Here is a 25,918-nt window from a genome sequence, read left to right as displayed (position 1 = left end):
CTGATTACTGCAGCTGCTAGCTTTCCATCCAGAATACAGAGGGAGGTGGCACTGCCTTTTCATCCTACCGCCCAACATAACCGGTTCCAAAGGTTCCTTATTTCCCTGAAGGTCTTTTGCCTACAACCCATTCTTTGGAACCAATCTGGACATTAGTTAAAGCTCTTTTGTTTGCAAGCAAAAAAAAAAAAAAGAGACCTTACTTAGCTTAAATTAAAATATATTAGAATAGATGGATCCTGGGATAGTTCACAGATCCAACTAAACTATGAAAGAACCAACACTCAGGAAATGGGACACCTCTGATAAACTTCTCCTTGCGGTGCTACCATAAAAGTCATCCAACTCCGATGGCTCAGCCCCTCTGTCGCTCCGTTCAAGTTTCAAATTCCCACGGGAAAATCTGTTTGGCTCAGCTCAGCATTAGGTCTTCGCCTATCAATCAGCTGTGGCAGTGCAGCAGGGCTGAAGCACAGACACAACCACGCAGGCAAGAGGGAAATGTAAATGACGTAGCCGGCCCAACAGAAGTCTACTTCAATTTCCCATGTTTGTGAGCTTCTATTTAGCAGGTGACAAATGACAAAGTTAAGGGCAAAAAAGCACAACAGACATTGTTTAATCAAATAACTTTAATCAAGTTAACAGTAAGCAGAAGTACAATTACAGGAAAAGCCCCATATTTTACATGTAAATTGTTTTTCGTTGTCTTTACTTGTAAGGTGTTGAAGGTGGGACCCACTCCTGAATCTTCTTTCTAGTGGTGGAATAAGGTACGTATTGTTGTGGAGTGCCACTCAGGTTGAATTTATGGTTTGTCCAAATGAATTTACGAGCAGTAGGTGGTTTTGTTGTTGGAGGATCATCAGTCATAGAGTGAAGCCAACGATGCCTTAAAGAGGGAAAAAAAGACAGTTATGAAGAGGCAGCAGAGTGTAGTGGGAGGAGGGTTAAGAGAGCAGTTCTCGAGCTACTGTGTTGCTTGAGCTCAAATCTCAGCTCCATCACTAACTAGCTGAACTTTTCTACGCCTGGGCTTTTTCATCTGAACATTCTTACTAAGAATGGTGCAAGGATTAAATGAGACAATACACATAAAGCACCTAGAAAAATTCTTGTGCATAGTAGGTACTCAACAAATGTTAGCTATTGCTGTTGTAATTATTGTATTTCATCACATCTAGGACACCATCAATTTTAAGATACACCATTATTTTATGTCTCTCTAAGAAAGAAAAAATGCTGCTACGTAAACTGTGACACTATTGATTATAACATGTATCCTAATTTTACGTATAAAAATGTATTTTAGAACTGATGACGTACAGTATTACTATTAGATGCTAGAGGCTGACTCCGGAGTTTCAGTATGCTCAGGATGCTCTGGTTCATGAAGCTCTAGTTTGAAACCTATGAGGCTCCTGCTGAAGAAGAGGGTCTCTGCATGCATCTTAAATCCAAGCTTAAGTCCGAACGCTGGAGGACACACAGTTTGTTATAATAAAATTATTAAATCACAGCCCAAAGTTCATGAGTGTTTCAGCTTCAAGTGTTCATCAAAAGATGTTTGCTTGGAGGTGCCAGAAATCTGGCCTAAAGAAGAAAGCTAGGCATCTCCTTGGAGTATAGAGAACTGTCTCTCTAAAAACAGAGAAGAGACAGAATCAAAGTCCAAGGGACAAAGAGTAGAAGTGAGCAGAAAGCCAAGCTGAATTTATATGGGAAAGGAAGGGGAGAGAGAATTCATAACAAGACTCAGAGCTCACAAGACAAAGATGACCCTATGGGAAAAGGGAAAGAGGTGACAGGCACAGAATTGCAGCTCCAAGAAAAAAAAAGGGGGGTGGGTGGAGGACTGCCCAGCTACAGAGGAAGGGGCAAGTGGAGGAAGTTTCAGTAAAATAACTAAGACTAAAGCTAATGAGAAAAATTTATGATGCCATGTAAGTTTAAGAATATTTGCTAACAGTAATTGATAGATATAGCTAGGTAATTGGCTAAGACCTATGAGAATAGAGATAAAATATTATTACTGCTGCTATATTTGTGTCTAAAGATAATTATATCATGATCAGCTAACACAATAAAGAATGAAGAAGTCTGTACACACTGGGCTGGTTTCTCTCTTACATCCTCCAAAGGAAACTGGACCAATAAACAACTACCAACATGAGCTCTGAAACCTAGTGAGACAGTGGTGGCGAGACAGGCTCCACGAGCTACTCGAAGGCGGGATCAGCTGTCAAAACCAAGGCTCTTATGTATCAAGGGGCTTTGTGTAAGTTAAGGCACAGCAGAAATATTTAACGTTTGCCATCTGAGTCAGCTTAAGCAACTAAAGAAGATTTTTATTCAAATAATTGCCATCGAGACTCCTGAAAGTTAAAATATTGAAGGAACCACAGTCCAAAGCTTTTATATGCCTATTTAGTTACTTAACTGAGAGCTCATGGAGAAATAGAAAATGTTCAAGAAAACTGAGGGGAAATTCTCTGGTGGCCCAGTGGTTAGGATTCAGTGCTTTCATTGCCTGGGTTCAATACCTGGTTGGGGAACTAAGATCCTGCAAGCTGCATAGCATGACCGAAAAAAAAAGAAAGAAAGAAAGAAAGAAAGAAAGAAAACTAAAAGAAATTTTTTACCACCAACACATAAAATCTGAAAATAGTCATCCAGTAAGGCTACTGGCTAGAGTCAGGGAATGACTAAACAGCTATTTATTCTCATTATGTTAGAATAAGAAACTATAAAATAAGAAAATGTTTATAGTATGCTAGGCTAATATAACCCTTCTGTTATATTATTAAATAAAGCCTAAAGAAATAATACCTTTTAGATTTCCACACCAGAGTTTTTGCAAAACAGGTTTTCATCTGGGTCATTTTTCTTCCAATTAATTAAAGATGCTAATGGACTAAGAGTATTGTCTAGAAAACTGTGTTGAGCTGGCATCAGACCCACTTCAGTTTTATATCACTGTTATTATCTTACAGGACAAAATATAAAATTACTTAAACTTGATGATAAAGTCAGCGAGACTACAAATAAGGAGACTGGCGGAAAGGCAAAAAGTTAGAAATACAAAAGAGATAAATATAATGAAAATAGATTACACTTTGGAAAAAACTCAGTACTCAAATATATTCAAGTGTGTCAAAATATCCTTTTTTTTTAACTTAATTTATTTATTTTGGGCTGCGTTGGGTATTTGTTGCAGTATGAGGGCTTCTCATTGCAGTGGCTTCTCTTGTTGAGGAGCACGGGCTCTAGGCACGTGGGCTTCAGTAGCTGTGGCATGCAGGCTTCAGTAGTTGTGGCTCACGGGCTCTAGAGTGCAGGCTCAGTAGTTGTGGCACATGGACCTACTTGTTCTGCGGCATGTGGGATCTTCCCGGACCAGGGCTCGAACCCGTGTGCCCTGCATTGGCAGGCATATTCTTAACCACTGCACCACCAGGGAAGTCCTCAAGATATCTTTTTTCTTTTTTTTTTTTTAAGAGAGAAGGCTTGAATTTTTTTTTTTTTTTAAAGAAGATGTTGGGGGTAGGAGTTTATTAATTAATTAATTTATTTTTGCTGTGTTGGGTCTTTGTTTCTGTGCGAGGGCTTTCTCTAGTTGTGGCAAGCGGGGGCCACTCTTCATCGCAGTGCGCGGGCCTCTCACTGTCGCGGCCTCTCTTGTTGCGGAGCACAAGCTCCAGATGCGCAGGCTCAGTAGTTGTGGCTCACGGGCCTAGTTGCTCCACGGCATGTGGGATCCTCCCAGACCAGGGCTCGAACCCGTGTCCCCTGAATCAGCAGGCAGATTCTCAACCACTGCGCCACCAGGGAAACCCTCAAAATATCTTTAATAACAAAAATATTAAATCACAAATACAACACAACTCAAATGGAAATAAATCCCATAAGTGGCTGATCCAATCCTCAGTTGTGTATGAGGAAAAGTGTGGAAAGGAAGAGGAAAAGAACACTTTCCCCTTCTTTGAAAATATACTACTTCACTTAAGTTTGAGGTTGTTAGCCATTCAAAGTACAAAATGGAGGGATTTATTTGTGAAGAAAGAATTAAACAGCCTAATAGGAAATTTAAGAAATAAAAATATATACCATATAAAATAGATTTTAAAAAATCACTGTAGGGACTTCCCTGGTGGTGCAGTGGTTAAGAATCTGCCTGCCAATGCAGGGGACATGGGTAGGATCCCTGGTTCAGGAAGATCCCACATGCCGCGGAGCCACTAAGCCCATACGCCACAATTACTGAGCCTGCGCTCTAGAGCCCACGAGCCACAACTACTGAGCCTGCATGCCACAACTACTGAAGCCTGCGCACCTAGCACCCGTGCTCTGCAACAAGAGAAGCCACGACAATGAGAAGCCCACGCACTACGATGAAGAGTAGCCCCCCCGCTCACCACAACTAGAGAAAGCCTGCGCGCAGCAATGAAGACCTAACACAGCCAAAAATAAATAAATAAATAAATAAATAAATAAAAATGTTAAGAATAAAAAATAAAAAATCACTGCAAATGAAAACAGTCTTTAAGATGGATATTAATAACAAAGATAAAAGTTTAATTTTCCCTTTCAGAAAATTTCCAGAAATAAAATATTAACAAATAACAACCAACAACAACAAAAATATAGGCAGTTTTGAATCTTTTCCTTGGATAATATACATTATTAATTTTGGGAATCAAGGCTGGCTCCTATGTTCATGTTTCAGATGTTTTCACTTAACATTACTGAGCCAAGAAATACTAAAGATTTTTCAATTTTTCAAAAAATAGACTAAAAAAAAAACCCGCTCCAGATTGGTTTTTGAGGTAAAAATATTCGTTATACTAAAACTATTATTACTCCATCCCACTTTAGTTTACGAAACATTCTCATGCATATCACTGAGTCACTTATTTAATACTAAGTATTTCATATTTTAAAATTGTGGAAACAGAATTGAAATGACTTTCCCAAGGTCCCACAGCATGTATGTTACACACTGAGGCTTGAACACAGTTTCCCAATGGCTGAAGAGAACATTTTATCAGGATCTTAATTACAATTAATAGATGAAAACTGGTTGGGATTACAATAGCACTTAAGTATCTGTCAAAATCTTGAGATCCATCTAACCACAGGATAAGACTGATACACTTAATGCAATAAAAACCAAAGACAGTCCACTACAAGATAGCCAACTCAAACTTTGTTAGCTCAGTAATTATTCTTTTTAATTAAATGCAATCTGAATCAAAATCTCAATAGGGTTTGACAATTATAATTCTAAGGATCAGCTGCAAGTCTATCTTAAGAACATTCTGAAAACTCACAACAATCAGGAAGGCCAGTATTACCAGACATTAAAGTCACAAACATTAGAATGGTATAAAAATTGGCACAAAAATTTTGTACCAAGATTTTGGTACAAAAGTACAATAATAAAACAGAAAAAAGTCCCCCAGACTAAAGGATATATAAGGTAAGTTTGGCATTTCAAATCATTGGGGAAAGTAAACATTTCTCAACAAATTATTCTAGGATAATTAATTTTGTTGAAAAAATTATTAGGTTTCCCCAGCCATATATCAGGATAGATTGCAGATAGATTAATAGTGCACTGATACAAATGTGTGAATATTTATATTCATAAGATATATTGATATTTATAGAATATGAAGGACCATTTCTAAGCTTAATATCAAAGGCCAAAGCCATAAATAAGAAAATGGTAATTTTACTACATAAAAATTGAAGTGTTTATGTACTAAAACTCTGAAAACAAGATTAAAAAATAAAAGAAACGGGGAAATATTTGTAACAAACAGAAAAGTAGTTTATCTATCATTACAAATCAGAAAGGAAAAGTCAAACATCCAATAGAAAAATAGATAAAAGATGTTAAAAGATAAGTCATAAAAAGAAAAAGTAAAAATGGCAAACAACAAAAAAGAAGTTTAATCAAGGAAATATAAATGAAAACAAGATATAACTTTTTACTTGCTAAACTGGCAAAGATTTTAACAAATAATAATAATACCCAGTATTTGTGAAGTTACAGAGAAATCAAACTCATATACAGCTGAATGTATTTACCCTGAGAATGTAAATTGAAGGCAATTTGGCCGTAGGTACCAAACACTTATAAAACATGTACACTTCTGGATGCAGTAATTTTACTTGTAGGAATCTGCCATAAGGAAATAAGAATGTGTGAGAACATGCTTACAGACAAGGATGCTGACCTAAGCTTTATATATAACTGAAAACATGGAGAGAACAAAACCAAGAATAATATAGGGAATACTTAAATAACTCAGGGCACATCCACATGACAGAACATTAAAGCCTCATTAAATATTATGTTACAGAGAATATTTTATGACTTGAGAAAATGCTCACCATACTTAAGCTTAAAAAGCAGGTTATTTACTTAATTTACTTAATGATACTAAATAGCATTTATAAGTCATGGGCACTGTTCTAAACACTTTACAAATACTAACTCATTTAATTCTTAACTCTATGAGACAGATGTTATTATCTCAATTTAATAAATGAGGAAACTAGAGTACCGAGAGTCTAAATAACTTGCCCATGATCGTGATGCTAGGATTCAAAATTGGGATGCTTCTTCAAAAAGTAACCCACTTACATTAAAAACAAAAACAAGGGATACATATGCATAGGAAAAGAGGAGATGGAATGAATATATATCAAAATATTAACAGTAGTTTATCCTGGTGTGGTAGGATAATAGGTCACTTTTATTTGCTTTGTTATTTTCTGAATTTTCTGTAATAAACATGTACTACTTTGTAAGATAAAACAAAGCTATTAGAAAGAAAAGTCCTTCTAATTCAAAACAGCTAGAGATGGTTTTAAAATCCTGCTCAATTCATCTGTCATTTATTTGAGACTGTAAGTAGGTTCTTCTACTTCTAACCTCATTTCATCCCACTTTAAGCCATCACTTCAAAAAAAAAAAATTACTCTTTTTAAAGTACTAAATGTTTTAGTGGCAGATAGACTGTTTCTCTCGGTCTACCTTAATGGAAATTTTTCCTACGTCAATTCCACCGCACAAACGTAGACTGTTTCTCTCAGTCTACCTTAATGGAAATTTTTCCTACGCACAATTCCACCGCACAAACATAGAAAAGGTTCAAACTGTTTTTTTAAATCTAGAAACCTCAAAATTTTCTACATGACTATCTCTAGCATATATTATATATATAACATCTTATGGAAAAACCCAAACGAACTTTTTGGCCAACCCAATACATTGCTAACCTGTGAACACAATACAGATTTATTCTGGAAATTGGAATCAAGAGTAGTTCCTTGTTCACCAAAAGTAATACATTATTTCCACACTCCAGGTATAAAATTTTCCAGCAACTCATCTTTGTAAAATGTTAGAATCAGAAGCACTGAATAGTAAATGAAATGTGTTAAACAAAAGCTGAATTTTAAAAATCAAAACAATCTTGTCTTCTGCTTATAATTAGCACATTTTAACAGAGAAAGGTTATAAAGTAACATTCTGTAACACAGGAATATCTACTTAAACATGCAGTTTATAGTTTCTTAGAACATAGCCTCTTATATTCTGATTTTCCGGAGCATAAACTAAACATTAGGAAGGATCTATTTTGAAAAGAAGCTTGCAACACATTGTACTGAATAACACTCATTTTAATTCAGTTCAGAGTATTTTACACAACACCTACTACCTGAAAAAGGATAGATTAAGCAGATACATCAAGAGGAAGAAGAAAATATTCTCTGGCATTGAGAGATGGCCATTTATTTAGGAAAATAATATTTTAAAAGACTATAAGATACAATTCAGTGGGACAAGGTACTAAAAAGGACAGGTTGAAGTTAGGGTGGAATTTAGAGGTAAATATGAGCTTCAAATTCATACAAAAGCTATAAAAGAAGTGACAAGACATACCATTTTTGGATCAGCTACCAGAAGCAAATAAAATTACTGTATCCCAAAAGCAAAATAACAGTTGTTTCAAGTAAAACAATATGTCCCCTTTAATTCAACAAATATTTACTGAGCAACTACCATGTGCTAGACACTGGTTTAGGCATTAGCAACACAACAGTGAACAAAGTTCTTACCATCAAGAAGTATGGTAGTTGGAGAAACAATAAATTAAATACTATGCAATAAAATGCCAGGCAGAGATAAGTGCTACCAAGGAAAAAACAAGAGCAGGGGAAGGGGACACAGTGTGAGAGAAGGACAGGGCTCTTTTAGCTAGGCAGTCTGAGGAGCATGAGCCATGCCACACCTGGCGAAATAGCTAGTGCAAAGTGACTGAGGTGGGAGTGTGCTCACCACTCGAGGAAAAGCCAGCAGACCAATGTGGCTAGTAAGTCAAAAGTTAGCAGGGCAGTGAACAGGGCAGTGTATGCAGACCTGGAAGGGCCAGGATCACATTCCAACTCCTTGCAGACCATGTAAGGAGTTGGAATTTTAACTCTCACCATGATGGAAAGCCAGTGGAGAGTTCTGAGCAGAGGTTTGATGTGATCCGACTTACATTTTAAAATAATCACCCTAATCACTTAGTATGTTGGGAATACTGGTGTATTGTAAGAATGCAAGCAAACCAGTTGGGCAGTTGTAGAAGTCCAGGCAAGAGATTACTGTGGTTTGGCCTGGGGTAACAGCCATAGGTGTATCAGGCATGGGATATATTCAGAAAGTAAAGCAGAAAGAACATGCTGATAGGCTGGTTATTAGAGAAAGAGTTGAGGAGGACCCTTAAATTTTTGGCTTGCATAAACAAGAGTCATTTAAGGGCTTAGGGACATTTTGCTTGATAGGTTCATTAATCTACCTACACTGGGCATTTGAAGATATTTAAAAAATCAAATATATTACATTTATAAATGTGCCCTAAAATGCTTAAAGGGATGTAATTAACTAAACTTGCAAATGGAGATAACTCTTTAGGAGAATTTAATCCTTTCCATTAAAGTTTATCAAACATTCACCAAAGAACAAGAGAATATGACTGTTCTTTATCTTTCTGCAAAAATATTCAATTTACTAATCTTGTTATCCTATTTATAAATAGAACCTCAAAGCTTAAGAACAACTATGTTTTGAAATTTGCAGCTATAGTAAATAGAATATTCATTTTAAACCCAAACTGCCATTAATCCTGTCTATATACAAAGCCCCTAAGATACTAAAACACTCAAACTGACAAGTAGAATATTAAGTGAAATGGGGAAAACATCTGTGATATATTAAGTGAGGGGAGGGGGAAGAGAAACAAAATATTGTGTATAATAAAGAAATACATATGTATACACACATATATCTATATATAGTTATTTCTAATCACAAACCTTCTTCTAAAGAAGGTGTGACCGATAAACTACAACCTGTTCTCCACACTGTGAACCTTTAAAAACATTCCTTCTCTACTCAAAAGCAGACACTAAGGTATTTGCTGAATCGGTGAACAAAATGTTAACAGTGCTTATTTCTTGGCCAAGGAATTAGAGTTTATTTTTGTTTGTACCTTGTATTTCTCTGGATTTTCAAAGTTTTCTATAACAATTGTACATTTTTATAATCAGAAAAAATATTTTAATGATGATTATAAGGACTGTTTTAATAGCATGGAAGATTGCTTATATTACCTACAGAAGAAACAAAATAAAAGTGACTGATTATGAACACAACAGCTATACAAAAATTTATTTAAAAGGACTAAAGGAAATATGCCGAATGTTGACAGTGGTTGCCTCTTAGGGGTGTATATGGGTTATCCCTGCCCCCTGACAGATTCTTTTAAGCTTTTCTGATCTCTCCACATCTTTTTCAAGAACAGATTCCATTTAGATTCGATGAAGTTCATATTGCCAAACCCATGTGGACACTTCTCTGTCCTTATCTTACTTAACCTCTCAGCAAACATCAATACAGTTAGACTTCCCATGTTTGTTGAAATGCTAACCTCTCTTGCCTTCCTTCTTACTTTGCTAATAGCTACTATTCTTCTTTGCTGGCTTGACCTCTGTCCTAAGCTCCAGATTTATCTATCCTGCTGTTTACTTAACACAACCGTTCATTTGGATTTCCGACAGGTATCTCAAACTTAGTACATCCAAAAAAGAAGCTTCTGATTCCTACCCTCCACCCTCACAACCTACCCTTCTCCCAGTCTTCCCATCTGAATGAATGGTACCACCATCTACCCAACCTCTCAAGCCCCAAATCTAAGAATCATCCTTGATTCTTCTCTGTCACCTCCAAGTAATCCTCCTCATCTGCCACCTTACTCCTCTACAAGGCTTCTAGAACATATTGTCAACTGAAAAAAAAGCTGACCACAATGATGTTAAGTATCTTAAATAAATTAACCCTACAAGAGAAAAACTGTTATCAATGTCACCATGGCACTGGAAAAATCTTCAAGGGCAAAATTAAGTTCTGTAAAAAAAAAGCAAAAACTTTTTAACATATGCTGTAATTTTTTTTAAAAAAGTACTTATGTATCACTTGAGTAATTTAAACATTAATTTTAATAAGAAAAAGTAATATATGAGGAGAGACTAGTGCACTACACGGAGGAAGGAAAGACATATTACTTAAAATGAACAGAAGGTGCCACCAAGTGGGAAAAAAGTACATACACAGTAAAGAAAGGCAAGCCATGGTTTTTTCTTTTTTAACTTGGTTCAAAGGATTTCAGAGTTCCAATACTTCAAACCACACACACAAAAAACTTTGTTTCGGGCTTCCCTGGTGGCGCAGTGGTTGAGAGTCCGCCTGCCAATGCAGGGGACACGGGTTCGTGCCCCGGTCCGGGAAGATCCCACATGCTGTGGAGCGGCTGGCCCGTGAGCCATGGCCACTGAGCCTGCGCGTCCGGAGCCTGTGTTCTGCAACGGGAGAGGCCACAACAGTGAGAGGCCCGTGTACCGCAAAAAAAAAAAAAAAAAACTTTGTTTCTCCTGATGTAGGTGAAAAGAGTAATTTTATACTATTATGCAAAAAATAGCCCAAACTTTCTACCTTTCTACCGGTATTCAACAACATTTTATCTTGTCAAGTTTCATGTAGATACTGATTACTTACTTGGTTTACTACCATAAAAATGAAAAGAAAGATTATTGAGCATTACTGAATAGATGGTAGCAATTAGCTAACTTAAAGATAAAATTAAGGGCAATCAAAAGTGGTATAAAACAGTACTTGTAATCTACTGAAATACTTTGAATATTCTATTCAATCAAGTTAAATAAGAAGAAATTAAAATCTCATTGCTGACCCCATAAATGAAGGAAGGGACTGTAACAAAGAAAAATAACAGCCACTAAGTTATAGTATAGTATTAGTCTACTGGCTAGTACTCATTAAAGTGACTACAAACTCCAAGAGAGGATCATATATTTTGTTCACTACTATGAATATATAAACCCATCCATGCCTGACATACAGTGGGGTGCTCAATAAATATTCATTTAATGGAATGAACTATATGTAAGCTGGGTGCTGTGCTAGGTTCTCGGCAATAATTTTTTTTTAATTTTCAAGGTTTGTGTAGCTCCCCTGCCCATCCCAGACATTTGCACCACCATGAGTACTTTTTGTTTATCTACTGGTAGACCTAACAGCCTTACCGACTGCTGACACATTCAAAGAAAATGAAAGCCTTGAGACAAAACAGACAAACCCGCAAGATTTCTAATGTTCCCACAAGATCAGGGAACGTTACGTGAGCCACAGAAGTTCATTAAAGATGGTCCCTGGTTCTACCAAAAACACTGATGGCTCTGAAGAGAAAGCCTTCCCCAGGTGAGACTATGTAGCTACTGAACAGACTCAAAGACCATCATAGGCCACACTGGGCACCAGAAAACTCAGAAGGACAGAGGACAGGAACCACAGCTTGCCAGCTGGGAAGCATCAGGTGTTCCTCTCACTGGGAGACTTTGCAGTAGTTCATGCAGGTGACAGCCCACCTAGCCATCCAGGAGCTATTTTCTTTGACTCCCTAGGTGACACAGCACAGGCTCAAGGGAGATGAGCCACATCAGGCAGGTGCAGGAGCTGCCCTGACTTAAAAGCTTCATGTCCACAAAAGCTGACATCTCTACTAACAACAACTCCATGGGCATGGCTTCAGGATTGCCATTGCCACAAGGGACAAGCTAGTTCTAAGAGCAGCAAGACAGGGAAGCCCAAACATAGCTAACTCATCAGGCATTTATAAAGCCTCTCAATCTAGATGCAGTTTACCAGTCAGGAATCAGTTTTATCCAGCAATATGATTGATACAATCTCATCTGGTTTCCAGGGTAACATTTAACTGAAGATCAGATTCTCTCAAACCTTTTACCAATGATTTACGAAAACTGCATACTACACTAGGTGAAATCCCATTTCAAGGCCTATCTCTAGCACCAACCTCTATTCTGACCTCTGGACTAGTGTTTTCAACTGTCTACGCACCATGTTCACTTGGTTGTCTAACAGGCATCTCGGAGAGAACTCTTGATTACCCCTTCCATTCTGCTTCCCCCATCCTGCCTGCTCTTCCTCTTCTCAGTAAATGTGCCACAAGTAGTTCAGGCCAAAAACATTGAAGTTACGCTCTTCTCTCAAAATCCAAACCATCAGCAAATCCTGTTGAGTCCATCTTACTTCAAAATATGTCTCTGTGGTAGGCAGCCTCTAAGATGGCCTCCAATGACCACATCCTCCTGGTGTTCACACCCTTGTGTAATCCCCTCTCGAGTATGGGCTAGACTTACTGACTCACTTCTAACAAACTGAATACAGCAGCAGCGTGGGATGTCGCTTCTGAGATTAGGTTTAAAAAGACTGTGGTGGGCTTCCCTGGTGGCGCAGTGGTTGAGAGTCCGCCTGCCGATGCAGGGGACGCGGGTTCGTGCCCCGGTCCGGGAGGATCCCACATGCCACGGAGCGGCTGGGCCCGTGAGCCATGGCCGCTGAGCCTGCGCGTCCGGAGCCTGTGCTCCGCAACGGGAGAGGCCGCAGCAGTGGGAGGCCCGCGTACCGCATAAAAAAAAAAAAAAAAAGACTGTGGCTTCCATCTAGGGTGCTCTCTGTCATTCACTCAGATTGTAACTCTGGGAAAGCCAGCTGTCATGTCATGAGGTGGCCTTGTGGAGAGGCCCACATGAGTGTTCTCGGAAGCAGGTTTTCTGAGGTCTGTCTGCAGACATGTGAATGAGTTTGGCAGTGGATCCTTCCAAATTCAAACCTCGAGATGACTGCAGCCCCAGATGATATCTTCTTTGTAGCCTTGTGAGATTCTAAGCCAGAGGCATCCAGCTAAGCTGTACTCAAACTCCTTACCCACAGAAATGGTGAGATAATGTTTATTGTTTTAAACTAAAATTTAAAAATCTGTTACACAGTAGTAGACAACTGAAACAATTCCAAATCTCACAACCTACATTACTGACACCTTATCCAACTTCCATCATCTCTGGATGGAGCTGGCCCAGACGACTACATAAATAGTTCCCTAAGTACTCCGCCTACTTCCACAAGGCTCCCTTCCTCTATTCACAGCAATCACAGAGATGCCTTAAACATTTAAATCAGAGTCCAAGAGCCATTAGGTGGGGCCAATCAAGGTAGGCATCTGTCTTTGCTTGGCATGGGGGGCGGAGATGAGGTGTGTGGCACCAGCCCAGTAAGGTGACAGAGCCTGAATGGGGAGAGGAGGGCAGCCACATGGGGGGAGGGGTGTGGCAAGCTGATGTGGGGTGCCGGAGGCAAAGTGAGCTAAGAAGGGAGGCCAGTGGTGGGGAGGTGGGAAGGCAGCAATGGGAACTTGGTTACCTACAGTGGAGTTCATCAAATAAGTAACTCTATTAAATAAAAGAGAAACAGATACATATACAGAAAGGGAGGAAACTAGAACATAACCTGCAGTGTTGGACTGGATTCAGTGGCATTGCTGTCAACGTATGGTTTTCAATATATAATGTGAAAAAGAGAGATATAGAAATCGAAATGTACACACACACACACACAATCATTACAGCCATCTGAGCTTGTCCACTGAGATGCCCCAACAGCAATGAGCGTACCTTGTACTCAGATATTAGTTTCTAAATACTATTCTCTACTGAAAAATAGCAAGTCAGAAAATAAAACAAACACAGGGCTCCTCAGAGAAATGGCTGTTTTCATGGGTGGGGCAGGGAAAATATAAGATGAACCTGGAACACCTTTTGTCAGAAAGCAAGAAAGTGCTCCAAGAATAAGGGGGATATTTCAAAAGGACCCCGAATGCAGACCGAACAGGTTCCCACTGGTCAAACTGAGTTCAATTTGAGCAATAAAATAACGAATTATAGTAATGGATTACAACACATTGATTAAAATGACAGTTCATATTGATATAAATAAAGTTTGACGAGTAACTGGGTAGTTGCATAACCTCAAAGTATCTCCCCACAAAATGCCAATTAATTGTAAAGGGAAAATGAGTAACTTTAGAATGGAGAAATCTGGCACACACACCCTAATCAAGTGATAGAAATTTTCAGTAATGAGACAAATCAAAACTAGATGCCATTTAATAGAATGCAGCAAGAAGAATCTGACACTGCTTCTGTGACATTCCTGCCAAAGATGCATAGCCTCCATCTAGTCATGAGGAAACACTGCAAATCTATACCGAGGGACATTCTACAACACAACTGGCCTGTAATTTTCCAAAGTGTTAAGATCATACAAATCAAGGAAAAGCTGAGGAACCAAACCAGGGTGAAAGAAGCTAGAGAGAAATGAGGTCCACATAAAATGCATGACCAGATTCCCTTGCTATAAAGACACTGCTGGGACAACTGATGAAACTTGAAGAGGGTCTGACGATTAGACAGCAGGGGTGTATCACTGTTCATTTCCTAACTTCGATGGTTATACTGTGGTTATGTAGAAGAATGTCCTTGGCTGTAGGAATTACACTCTATAGTATTCAGCCATGATATGACATCATTTTCACAACTCTGAAATGATGCAAATACTTGTAACTTTTCAAAAAGTTTGGGATTTTCCCCAATTTTTAAAAAATTGTAAAACAGATCACATCCTACCTAACCTTCCAGTGACTTCCAGAGAACTTTAGAAAAAAAGCCAACGGATCTACCCATGGTTTACAGGATCTACATGTAGATGTAGCTATTGAAAGCCCTAGCTATTTCTCCTACCTCATTTCCTGACATCTTCCCCTCACTCATTCCATTCCAGCCAAACTGGCCATATTGCTGTCCTATGAATATAAGCAATACATCTCAAACACACAGGACTTTTGCACCAGTGGTTTCTGCTGCCTGGAGCTCTTTATCCCCCACCCCCCACTCCTCCCCTCTTCAAATGTCACGCCCTCAAAGAAGCCTTCCCTAATGCCTGTATAAAACAGCCACCTCCCCTACAAGAGAGGGCCACTGCTCTTTATCCCTTTATGAATTCCTTGCATTTACTGTTGCCTAAAATATATAACACATTTGTTTTTCTGCTTCCCTTCATGAGAGCAAGGACTTTGTTTTACTCACTGTTGTATCCCCAGTGCCCAAAATAGTTCTTGGCACCTGGCAGGTACACAATAATTATGTAAATGAATAAAGATGACAAATTGTATTTGTAATTCATTACTCTATATGTAAGATAATACCTGGCTCTCTAATAAAAGATAAATCAACCCAACTTCAGATGTATTCATGGATCAAGTCAAAGGTAAGGTTAGAATTCTACAATGTATTGCACTCACTCAGCAAAGGGGGTTCTGAGAAACAAACAGCTGAGCTTATCTGAACCACTTCTCCCTACAAAGACTCATCACAAGCCTTTAAGCTTCCCTTACAAGCAAGGGTCATCAAAGTACTCAGACCTTAGGAGGCTCCACTCCACAAAGAAACTCAGCTTTGTATCCTCAGCTGCCCTCAGGCATCACCCCAGCAGGTGATGTCATCTTCTACAGCTTTCAGCTTCTTTTTTTATGTGATCTCAGATCTTACATATAAAAGGACTTGCTTGGCTGCATAGTACTTTTATCATTTCAGATTTTTAACTATTTAATAATTTTTTTTTTTTTTTTTTTTTTTTTTTGCGGTACGCGGGCCTCTCACTGCTGTGGCCTCTCCCGCTGCGGAGCACAGACTGTGGACGTGCAGGCTCAGCGGCCATGGCTCACGGGCCCAGCCGCTCCGTGGCATGTGGGATCTTCCTGGACCGGGGCACGAACCCGTGTCCCCTGCATCGGCAGGCGGACTCTCAACCACTGCGCCACCAAGGAAGCCCAACTATTTAATAATTTAAAATGTGTTTCAGCCCACATAATTTTCCCTCCCCCAGCCCCCAATCTAGATAGGTGCTTTGAAGGAGATGGCCATCAATCTGAACACGACAGCCCACAGGCCTTCCACACACTCTTAGGACCAACCCCTCCCCCAAAACAACCAAACAAATGAAAACTAGCAGGATACCTCGCCTCCTAAAGCCAACACTCCACTTTGAGATCTTGGTCTCAAACAGTGCCAACGTATATACAGAATGCCCCTTCGAGAAGGCAGACAGCTCCAAACCTAAAATCACAGCTCCTCAGATTTTAACAGACCATAGGTTATTATTTCCCATTAAAAAGAGCACAAAAATCCAGCCTCAAATGTAACATCAGTGCCGCTTTCTCATGTTAAGAGCCAATGAGTTTTATTAAAGACAGAATCCAATATTGTGGTCTTCAAACTACATCACCGACATGAATAAATGCTTCTAATTAGTCCAAGTAGTGGACCAGAGGTAGGCAAAATCTTACAAACATATTTTGCTTACCTCACATACTATTTTAAAAAATTATTCTGTCCAATCAAGTAGCCTATTCAATTTATCCTTTTAATTTAATTTTTTATAGATTTAATTAATTAATCTATTTATTTATTTTTGGCTGTGTTGGGTCTTCATTGCTGCGTGCGGGCTTTCTCTAGTTGCAGCGAGCGGGGGCTACTCTTCGTTGCGGTGCGCGTGTTTCTCATTGCGGTGGCTTCTCTTACTGCAGAGCACAGGCTCTAGGCACGCGGGCTACGTAGTTGTGGCTCGGGGGCTCTAGATCGCAGGCTCAGTAGCTGTGGCATACGGGCTTAGCTGCTCTGCAGTACGTGGTATCTGCCCAGACCAGGGCTTGAACCCATGTCCCCTGCATTGGCAGGTGGATTCTTAACCACTGCGCCACCAGGGAAGCCCAGCCTATTCAATTTAAATAAAATAAATTCACTTCCTTAGTTGCATTACCCACATTTCAAAGTGCTCCGGGCCACGTGGGGCTGGTGGCTACCCTATTGGACAGCACAGATATAGAACATTTCCATCATAACGGAAAGTGCCATTGGACAGTGCTGTATTTAAACTGACAAGTATCTTTAAAATAAACATTTAAAAACAAGAAGTCTCACAAAGAAATACAGATTTCCACTTTCTCTTGAAAAATCATATCTAGGAGCCCTTGGCTGAATTCTTACCTGATGGAACTGGAGAGAGTGAACAAGGCTGCCGCCCTCTTTGATGGAGTACGTGCTTTTCAGTTCAGTACAGTCCCTAATACCCGCAGCTGTCTCACATCTGTACTTCCCTCACTTAGGTCACATGCCTGACCCACATGCACCTACCAGAGCCTTCAGAGCGAAAGTGAATACTCTGAGATTATCCTAGTTTCTACTCAATAGAACACAAAACTATTTCTGATGATCAGGTTCAACTAAAATGAAGTATCACAGCTAACCTGATACTTATTTTTAGTTTTTTTGTGTGAGATTTTCTAGACCAACTAGAAAGGCTCTCTGGAGTTTAAATGTGTATCAACCAACAACCTGTGAAATAGATATAAATACTTGCTTTGAAATAGCTTATTACAAATTTGGTAATTCAAGTAAGAGCATTTAACATTTCATTTCAGAATAGGCATATTAAAAATCACAGTTTTTAGAGACCTAAGGAATTTGGGGGCTCTCAATTTACAGATGAGAAATCCAAGCTCCAGCGAGGTTAAGGAATTAATGCTTTAAGTCAAACTACCAAATAAGATCAGAGCCAGAGTTCTTCTAGCCTTTCTCTTCACTATGGCCAGGTGAGACTAGAGCACACTGTTTTCCCTCAAAGACAGACACACGATTACATATCCCAACCGATGCCTGGTGACACCCCTCCATCAAGAGACAGTCTGCAACCTCTCTGGCTGAACATGGGCAGAGTTTTCTAATTGCCTTGACCAAGGGAATGTGGACTCAATACTGGATGATTTCCAAGACTAAGTCAGATAAGGCCACATGGCTTCTGCCTGGTCTCAGAGCATTTGCCTGAGCAGGCTCAGGCTACCGGAGGGTGTTCCAATCCAACACCCCAGCCACGCCCCCAGCTAAACAGCCAGCATCAACTGCCAGACACTGAGTGAACACACCTTCAGACTGTTGCCAGAGCTGCTCCAGGTCTTTACGCAAACCCTCCAACCCCCGCCTCTGGCAGGAGTGTCCTTGCTCAAAACCTGCCACCCCCACTCCACCTCATCCCTGCCTCTAGCAGGAGTGAACATAAATCCTTCAGTTAAAGGGTCCAGAGATAAGAAAGGAAGCTACAAACAATAACCCAGATGGAACCAGATGGGACCAGCCAATGAATCTGACCTCCAACAGACCCAGAGTCTGATTATACATTGATTTTTTCTACATTAGCATATTATATGACACACCTACTGGCAGCCATGACCAGACATTAAAGACCAAAAAAGGATCAAAAGGGAGTGGCACCCCACACCCTGAGGGTGCGGGGAGCCCTGCCCTTCCCGGTAGACTAATGCATATGCCCCCCTATCACTAGCCTCACTCCTCCTCCCTTTGTCTTTACTCAATAAAATTAAATCCCTCTTGCCACCTGGGCGAGAAGTTGATCTGTGAACATAGTTCCCACTTCTCCATTCTTAGGCCACTGAGTAAAGCTTGTGCTGTGTCCATCTAAATCAGGGTCCATGGGACGTAATTCAGTAACAAGATGATTCTACTATCCAGCCTTTGAGTCTTCCACTTGAAGCCTCAGACATCCTGGAGCAGAGATAAGCCATCCCTGATGTGGCTTGTCTGAATTCCTGACCCACAAAAGCTATGAAATAAATACTTATTGTTGTTTTAAGGTACTAAGTTTTAGGGTAACTCGTCATGAAGCCATCGCAATTGGGACAGATGCTTTCAGAACAACATCAACTTAAGAATAAGTTAACTTAAGAATTAACTTAAGAATAACTTAAGAATAGATATACAACAAATATTTGTGTAATGAAACAAATATTGCCAAGTGAAATAAAATAAAATGTTGACGTAGCTCACCATTCAGGGGGCACCATGCTTCCATCCACATCCCAGAACGTGTTTTTGCCATTCATTTCAGTAGTATATATAACCCAGCGGTGACGGCCTGGATGGAAAGATCAAAATGTAGTTTAGAGAGATGTGAGGAAATAAAAACCACCTTTTTAAAAAATTATAATTGCATAACATCAAAGAAGACAACCTTTTTTGTTAAGAAAAAACTTTTATATGCTCTTACATAAGAGAAATGTTAGAGAACTAGAGCCCTGGGTGTATTACTGAAGGGAAACTCCAAGAAGTGTATGGCAAGCTTTTATCAACAACCTAGTGGCCGCCTCAGCAAAATCCCTGCATGGGGACTGAGACTCACTCTGTGGGTAGGGCTCAGCCCTTTCACAGTGGAGAACCCTTACTTCTCCCCCAGCTCCCCCTACAAGGGGGTATCAGAGAGGGAAGGGGAGGGAATATGTTTCCAGCTGTTCTGGGTATTCAGGAGAAAAAGTGCTCCTCCTAAGACTGGGGCAGGAGAAATGTATTCACAGCAATCACACTTGAATTATGTGCTTCCATATAAATATTTTTAAACAAACCACGAGATCCTTTCGGAAATTGGTGATTATTACATAATAAGCAAACACTATATATGATGGTTAGATAAGTAGAACAACTCATGTTATCAAAACAGTATGCTGCATTCTTTAAAATTTTTCTGTGAAATAGTTGAGAGCATAACCACAATTTACAAAACTGTTAGGCAAAGACCTGGATTTTAATGAAGACTGTCACTTTTTTTTAAATTTTTATTGTAGTACAGTTGATTTAATGTTGTGTTAGTTTCAGGTGTACAACAAAGTGAATCACTTATACATATATCCACTCTTTTTTAGGTTCTTTTCCCATATAAGCCATTACAGAGTACTGAGTAGAGTTCCCTGCACTATACAGACTGTCACTTATTATCAGTGTATATTAGGCAAGTTTTATGAGACTCAGTCTCTTTACCTATTAAAAGTGGATGATTAGGGCTTCCCTGGTGGCGCAGTGGTTGAGAATCCGCCTGCCAATGCACGGGACATGGGTTCAAGCCCTGGTAGGGAAGATCCTACATGTTGCAGAGCACCTAAGCTCATGCGCCACAACTACTGAGCCTGTGCTCTAGAGCCTGCATGCCACAACTACTGAGCCCACGTGCTACAACTACTGAAGCCCACGCACCTAGAGCCTGTGCTCCGCAACAAAAGAAGCCACTGCAGTGAGAAGCCTGCGCACTGCAACGAAGAGTAGCCCTCATTCGCCGCAACTAGAGAAAGCCTGTACACAGCAACGAAGACCCAATGCAGCCAAAAATAAATAAATAAAATAAATAAATTTTTTTAAGTGGATGATTATACCCACATCTTAAGGTTGCTATGAAACTTAAATATCACACACACACACCTAGTTCAGTATTGGGCACGTAAGTACATAATACACATTAATTCCTTCCATCTCTTCCTCATTGCCTTCACCCCCATAGAGGGATATGGAATTCATCCCTGTAATGAATTTTAAGCCAATAAGCAAAATGTAATCTGCATTTATAGAGTTTTCCTAGGTAAACATGTAATAAAAAAATATCAACTAACACTATTTAAACATGAATTTATCTATTAAAGAGATTGAAAAGATTTCAGCCAGGATTTGTTTCTTTTATTAGAGAAACCAATCTTGAGAATAAGAAACTAAAAGTAAACTACAATCTTATGAGGCAGGGGAATATGAAGGCAGATAGAGGAAACCTTGGGAAAGGTTTCATAGAGTTAGGCCATAATGACAGAGCTGGGCTTCAACAATCTCATTATTTATATATATATATATAGATAGATAGATAGATAGATAGATAAATTTTAAATGTGCATACTCAGACTCAGCAACACCACTTATAGGAATTTATTTTTAGAATATTTAAACAAGTGAATGCGGACATAGTTACAAGCAAGTTCACTGCAGCACTGTCTCTAATAGTAAAAAGTTGAAGGCAATGTAAATGTCTACCAATAGTAAACTTTGATAAAATAATGGTTCTTCCATACAGTAGAATACAGTGTTGCTATTAAAAAGAATGGCGTGGGGGACTTCCCTGGTGGCACAGCGGTTAAGAATCCACCTGCCAATGCAGGGGACACGGCCTCCAGCCCTGGTCCGGGAAGATCCCACATGCCGTGGAGCCACTAAGCCCGTGCACCACAACTACTGAGCCTGCGCTCTAGAGCCCGTGAGTCACAACTACTGAATCCACGTGCCACAACTACTGAAGCCCGTGTGCCTAGAGTCCATGCTCCACAACAAGAGAAGCCACCGCAATGAGAAGCCCGTGCACCGCAATGAAAAGTAACCCCCACTCGCCACAACTAGAGAGAGCCCGAGTGCAGCAACGAAGACCCAAAGCAGCCAAAAATAAATAAATAAATAAATTTATTTTTTAAAAAAGCATATATTTTCTCCCTGTGAGGATATCAAACATTGTTCTGCAACTAGAGTTTTTCATGTTACACATATCTTTGATATATTTCTATACAACAAAGTATTCTAAAAAATGTGTAATTCATCACTATCCAATTGATGCACAACTAATGTGGCTTTTAGAATTTACTAATAAAACAATGCTGCAATGGGTGTCTTTGTCTTGCAAGAATATTTGAGGTGAATTCCTAGAAGTGTTGGGACAAAAGATATGTGCAATGTAAACTTTAACAAAATTTACCAACTGTCCTCCAAAAAGACTGCATTAATCCATATATTCTTATGGCATTTCCCCAGCTGGAATTTATCAGATTGGCAAATACTTCAAAATTTGATAGGTGAAAAAAGATAACACTGTTTTTTGAGCTGCATTTCTGTAATTACAAGTGAGGATGAGAGGGATAAATCGGGAGTCTGTAATTACAATATACACACTACTATATATAAAATAGATAACCAAAAAGGACCTACTGTATAGCATAGATAACTATACTCAATATGTTGTAATAACCTATAATGGAAGAGAATATTAAAAAAAGGAATTAAAAAAGTGAATCGGGCTTCCCTGGTGGCGCAGTGGTTGAGAGTCTGCCTGCTAATGCAGGGGACACGAGTTCGCGCCCTGGTCTGGGAGAATCCCACATGCCACGGAGCAGCTAGGCCCCAGTGAGCCACAACTACTGAGCCTGCGCATCTGGAGCCAGTGCTCCGCAACGAGAGGCCGTGATAGTGAGAGGCCCGCGCACCGCGATGAAGAGTGGCCCCCGCTTGCCACAACTAGAGATAGCCCTCGCACAGAAACGAAGACCCAACACAGCAAAAATAAATAAAAATAAAAAATTAATAAACTCCTATCCCCAACATCTGCTGGAAAAAAAAAAAAAAAAAGTTCAAAAAACCTCCTTTAATCTCTAATTTGGTCAGAGGTTTTTAAAAAAAAAAAAAAAAAAAAAAAAAAGTGAATCACTTTGCTGTACACCTGAAACTAACACAACATTGTAAATCAACTATATTTCAATAAAAATAAAAAATTTTTTAAAATAATGTATTCTTTTTTTAAAAAAAGTGAAGATGAGCACGTTTTCATGCCTTTGTTGGTCATTTAGTTTTCTTTTCCTGTGAATTACCTTTTTCTTTTTTCTATTGAGTTCTTCATCCTTTTACAAGTACTTTGTAAAAGTTCCTTGTACATTAAAGAAAACAAAGTCAAATCAAATCCCAATCTCACTCCCATTATTTATACCAAAAAATACTGAACTCACCAAAAAACTGCTTGTTGTCTTCGTAGTATTTGTTTCCATATTTGTCTTCCCCCACTAATGTGCCAACCCTCACATCATTTGCCCTGGGAATGTCCAAAAGAAAACAGACATTTTAGGAAGATTCTTTGTTCATAACACACACATAAAGTGAGAATACCAACTTTCACAAACATAGGCAGCTGTGCCAGCTAGAAAAATGAGGAGGTGCTGGGTATGGTCACTGGTTGTATACTTCTAGCGTTCATCCCCAGATTCACGGCCACTCATTGTCAGAGAATCAGCTTTCAGGTAAGAGCTCCAGAATCCCTGCTCTTGTTGTCCTAGTACCATTACAGCACAAGAAAAGAGAAACTGACCTAACTGATGTGCCTGAAGTACACTAAATAGATAGATGCAATATCGCCAAATTACAAGACTACTTTTATCTACTATCCCTAGGCCATGAGGCAATGGAGTTAGCAAAAAACTTCAGGAAATCTGGAAGCTCAAGTATTTCACTGTGATCACTTCGCTCAACTCCTTACAGTACAGGGAAGGCAAGTGAAGGCCAGCGAAGGAGGGAAAAAAAAAAACTTTCCCAAGGTCACGCAGTGAGTGCTTGGCAATGCTCACTGCTCTCCAGTAAGCAGAGCAGGGGTGCAGCCCATATGCTCTCGCCTCCACGTCATGGCTCTGTCTCTAGAGCCGGCTTTGGTCCTGTCTCCGGGAGACCCCTAGACAGACTTTGGCCCAGGGGAAGCGGGCAAAGGCTGTCCTTGAGAAAAGCTGCGGATTCTCCAAGCCCAGGGCACTTTCCAAGAAACCAGCCAGCGCAAGTCCAGCCCCAGAGGCCAAAAGCATGGTTCTGGCCGCTTACCTGAAGAAAACCCGTAGATAGCCGCGGAGGCCTCCGTGTCCGCTGACCTGCTGCAGCCCGCGCTTCAGGACCTGCAGCAACTCCATTTCGTCCCGCAGGCCCCGCCTCTCCGGCGCGCTGCGGAAAACCCACCGGGGGGAAGCAGCCACTCAGCGGCAGGGAGCCGACCGCAGAAGGTTCCCACGCACGCGCGGCACGCGGAGGTGGTTTGCGCATGCGCGGGTCTGGAGCGCGCGGGTCTGGAGCTCCCCCGTCAGGCCTCTTCCCGCTTTCCAGAAAAGGTGCGGTTGGTTGATTTCCCTCCGAAGCAAAGTTTTCAGAGATTGCATTTAGAAGGCAGGACATACAGTAGAAAGCTCACACCTAAACTAGGCTTTCCCAGGTGAAGGTTCCTCCTTTGGGGACCTCAGTTTCCTTATCTAAAGTGATTGCCTGACTACTCCAAAAATCCTTTCTAGAGCCAAGATTCTTTAGAAACAAGATACCATTAAGGAATTCAATATTAAGCACGAAATGATACTGCACATTCGGAAGTAAGCACATTCGACACCAGCGTTGTGGTAGGCGACTGAGGAGGAGGAGGAATAGAAAAGTACGAGATTAAGTATCTACTCCCAAGTATTTAATGATTTAGTTGCAAGTTTAAAATTAAAAATTTAGATATTTAAAGTGTATTCGAAAAATAATCCATGCATGATATTTAAATTTTTATAAAGGGAATGAAATGAACGCTATTATTTCCAATTTTCTAGCAGCTAACTTTACGTCTTTAAATATGCTTTAAAACCTATATTTCTTGATCCATCAGTTTGGTCAGTTTGGAAGTCTCTGATACCCAACTATTTGAGATGAGAAACTTAGCACATGGTCACTTCCTTCACCTCATCCCATCCTTTGCTCTTCCAGACTCTAGTCTACCATATCATTTCTTTAAAAAGGTCAAGATTTATAAGATTTATATTCTAATCCATAACTGAAAGTTTTCATAATTGTCTAGAGTTTTATAAATTGAAACATAACATTATTTCTTGAGAGGACCAAGAAATAAGACTGGACCCAGAGAAGAGATGTAATTTTATGCTACTAAATCTTCAACCCCAAAAGAGAAACCTCCAAATATTAGGATCAAATTTTCTTTTATTAGATTCTATCAGTTGCTCAAAATCCAATGTCACATTGGAATTTATGTTGAACTGTGGCTTTTTTGTTTTCCTGTTAAAAAAAAACTCTATCTTAATTATTCCAATATATAAGAACTGTTTTAAAAACATAACCATATTACCATTATCTCACCTCAAAAAGTTAATAATTGCTTAATATAAAATATCCTCTGAGGAGGGTTCAAATTTCCCCAATCGTTTCATAATTTTTTTAGTTTGTCCAAGTAAGGTCCGTATGTTGATTTTCTTTTAAATGTCTCTTAATCTATAGGATTCCCTTATTTTCCACCCCCTTTTTTTGTCCTTCCAATTTATTTGACAAAGAAACTGGTAATTTCTTCTGTAGAGTTTCCACTGTCTGGATTTTGTTGATTGTGTCCCTGTGTTCCTTTATCCCCTGTATTTCCATATGTTAGTAATTAAACCTAGGTGCTTGACAAAATTTGGGTTCTTTTTTTATATATATACATTTATTTATTTTTTTGGCTGCGTTGGGTCTTCGTTGCTGCGTGTGGGCTTTCTCTAGTTGCGGCAAGCAGGGGCTACTCTTCTTTGCAGTGCGTGGGCTTTTCATTACAGTGGCTTCTCTTGTTGCGGAACACAGGCTCTAGGCACGCGGGCTTCAGTAGTTGTGGCTCACAGGCTTCAGTAGTTGTGGCTCACGGGCTTCAGTACTTGTGGCTCGCGGGCTGTAGAGCGCAGGCTCAGTAGTTGTGGTGCATGGGCTTAGTTGCTCTGTGGCATGTGGGATCTTCCCGGACCAGGGCTTG

At 39.7% G+C, this 25,918-nt stretch overlaps 1 protein-coding gene across 1 annotated transcript; it reads right to left on the bottom strand.

Moving 5' to 3' along the window:
• Positions 1 to 614: 614 nt before the first annotated feature.
• NDUFA12 (NADH:ubiquinone oxidoreductase subunit A12) lies at positions 615 to 24,172 on the bottom strand. Its single transcript, XM_081248811.1, has 4 exons — positions 23,989 to 24,172; positions 23,133 to 23,215; positions 19,387 to 19,474; positions 615 to 892 (listed from the first exon to the last, which is right to left on the bottom strand). The coding sequence occupies exons 1-4, from the start codon at positions 24,072 to 24,074 to the stop codon at positions 712 to 714; spliced, it is 438 nt and encodes a 145-aa protein (XP_081104937.1). The 5' UTR covers positions 24,075 to 24,172; the 3' UTR covers positions 615 to 711.
• Between the last annotated feature and the right edge of the window lie 1,746 nt (positions 24,173 to 25,918).

Source organism: Mesoplodon bidens (assembly GCF_964165515.1).
Source record: "Mesoplodon bidens genome assembly, chromosome: 11".
Taxonomy (NCBI): domain Eukaryota; kingdom Metazoa; phylum Chordata; class Mammalia; order Artiodactyla; family Ziphiidae; genus Mesoplodon; species Mesoplodon bidens.
This window is presented reverse-complemented; position numbering and strand designations above follow the sequence as displayed.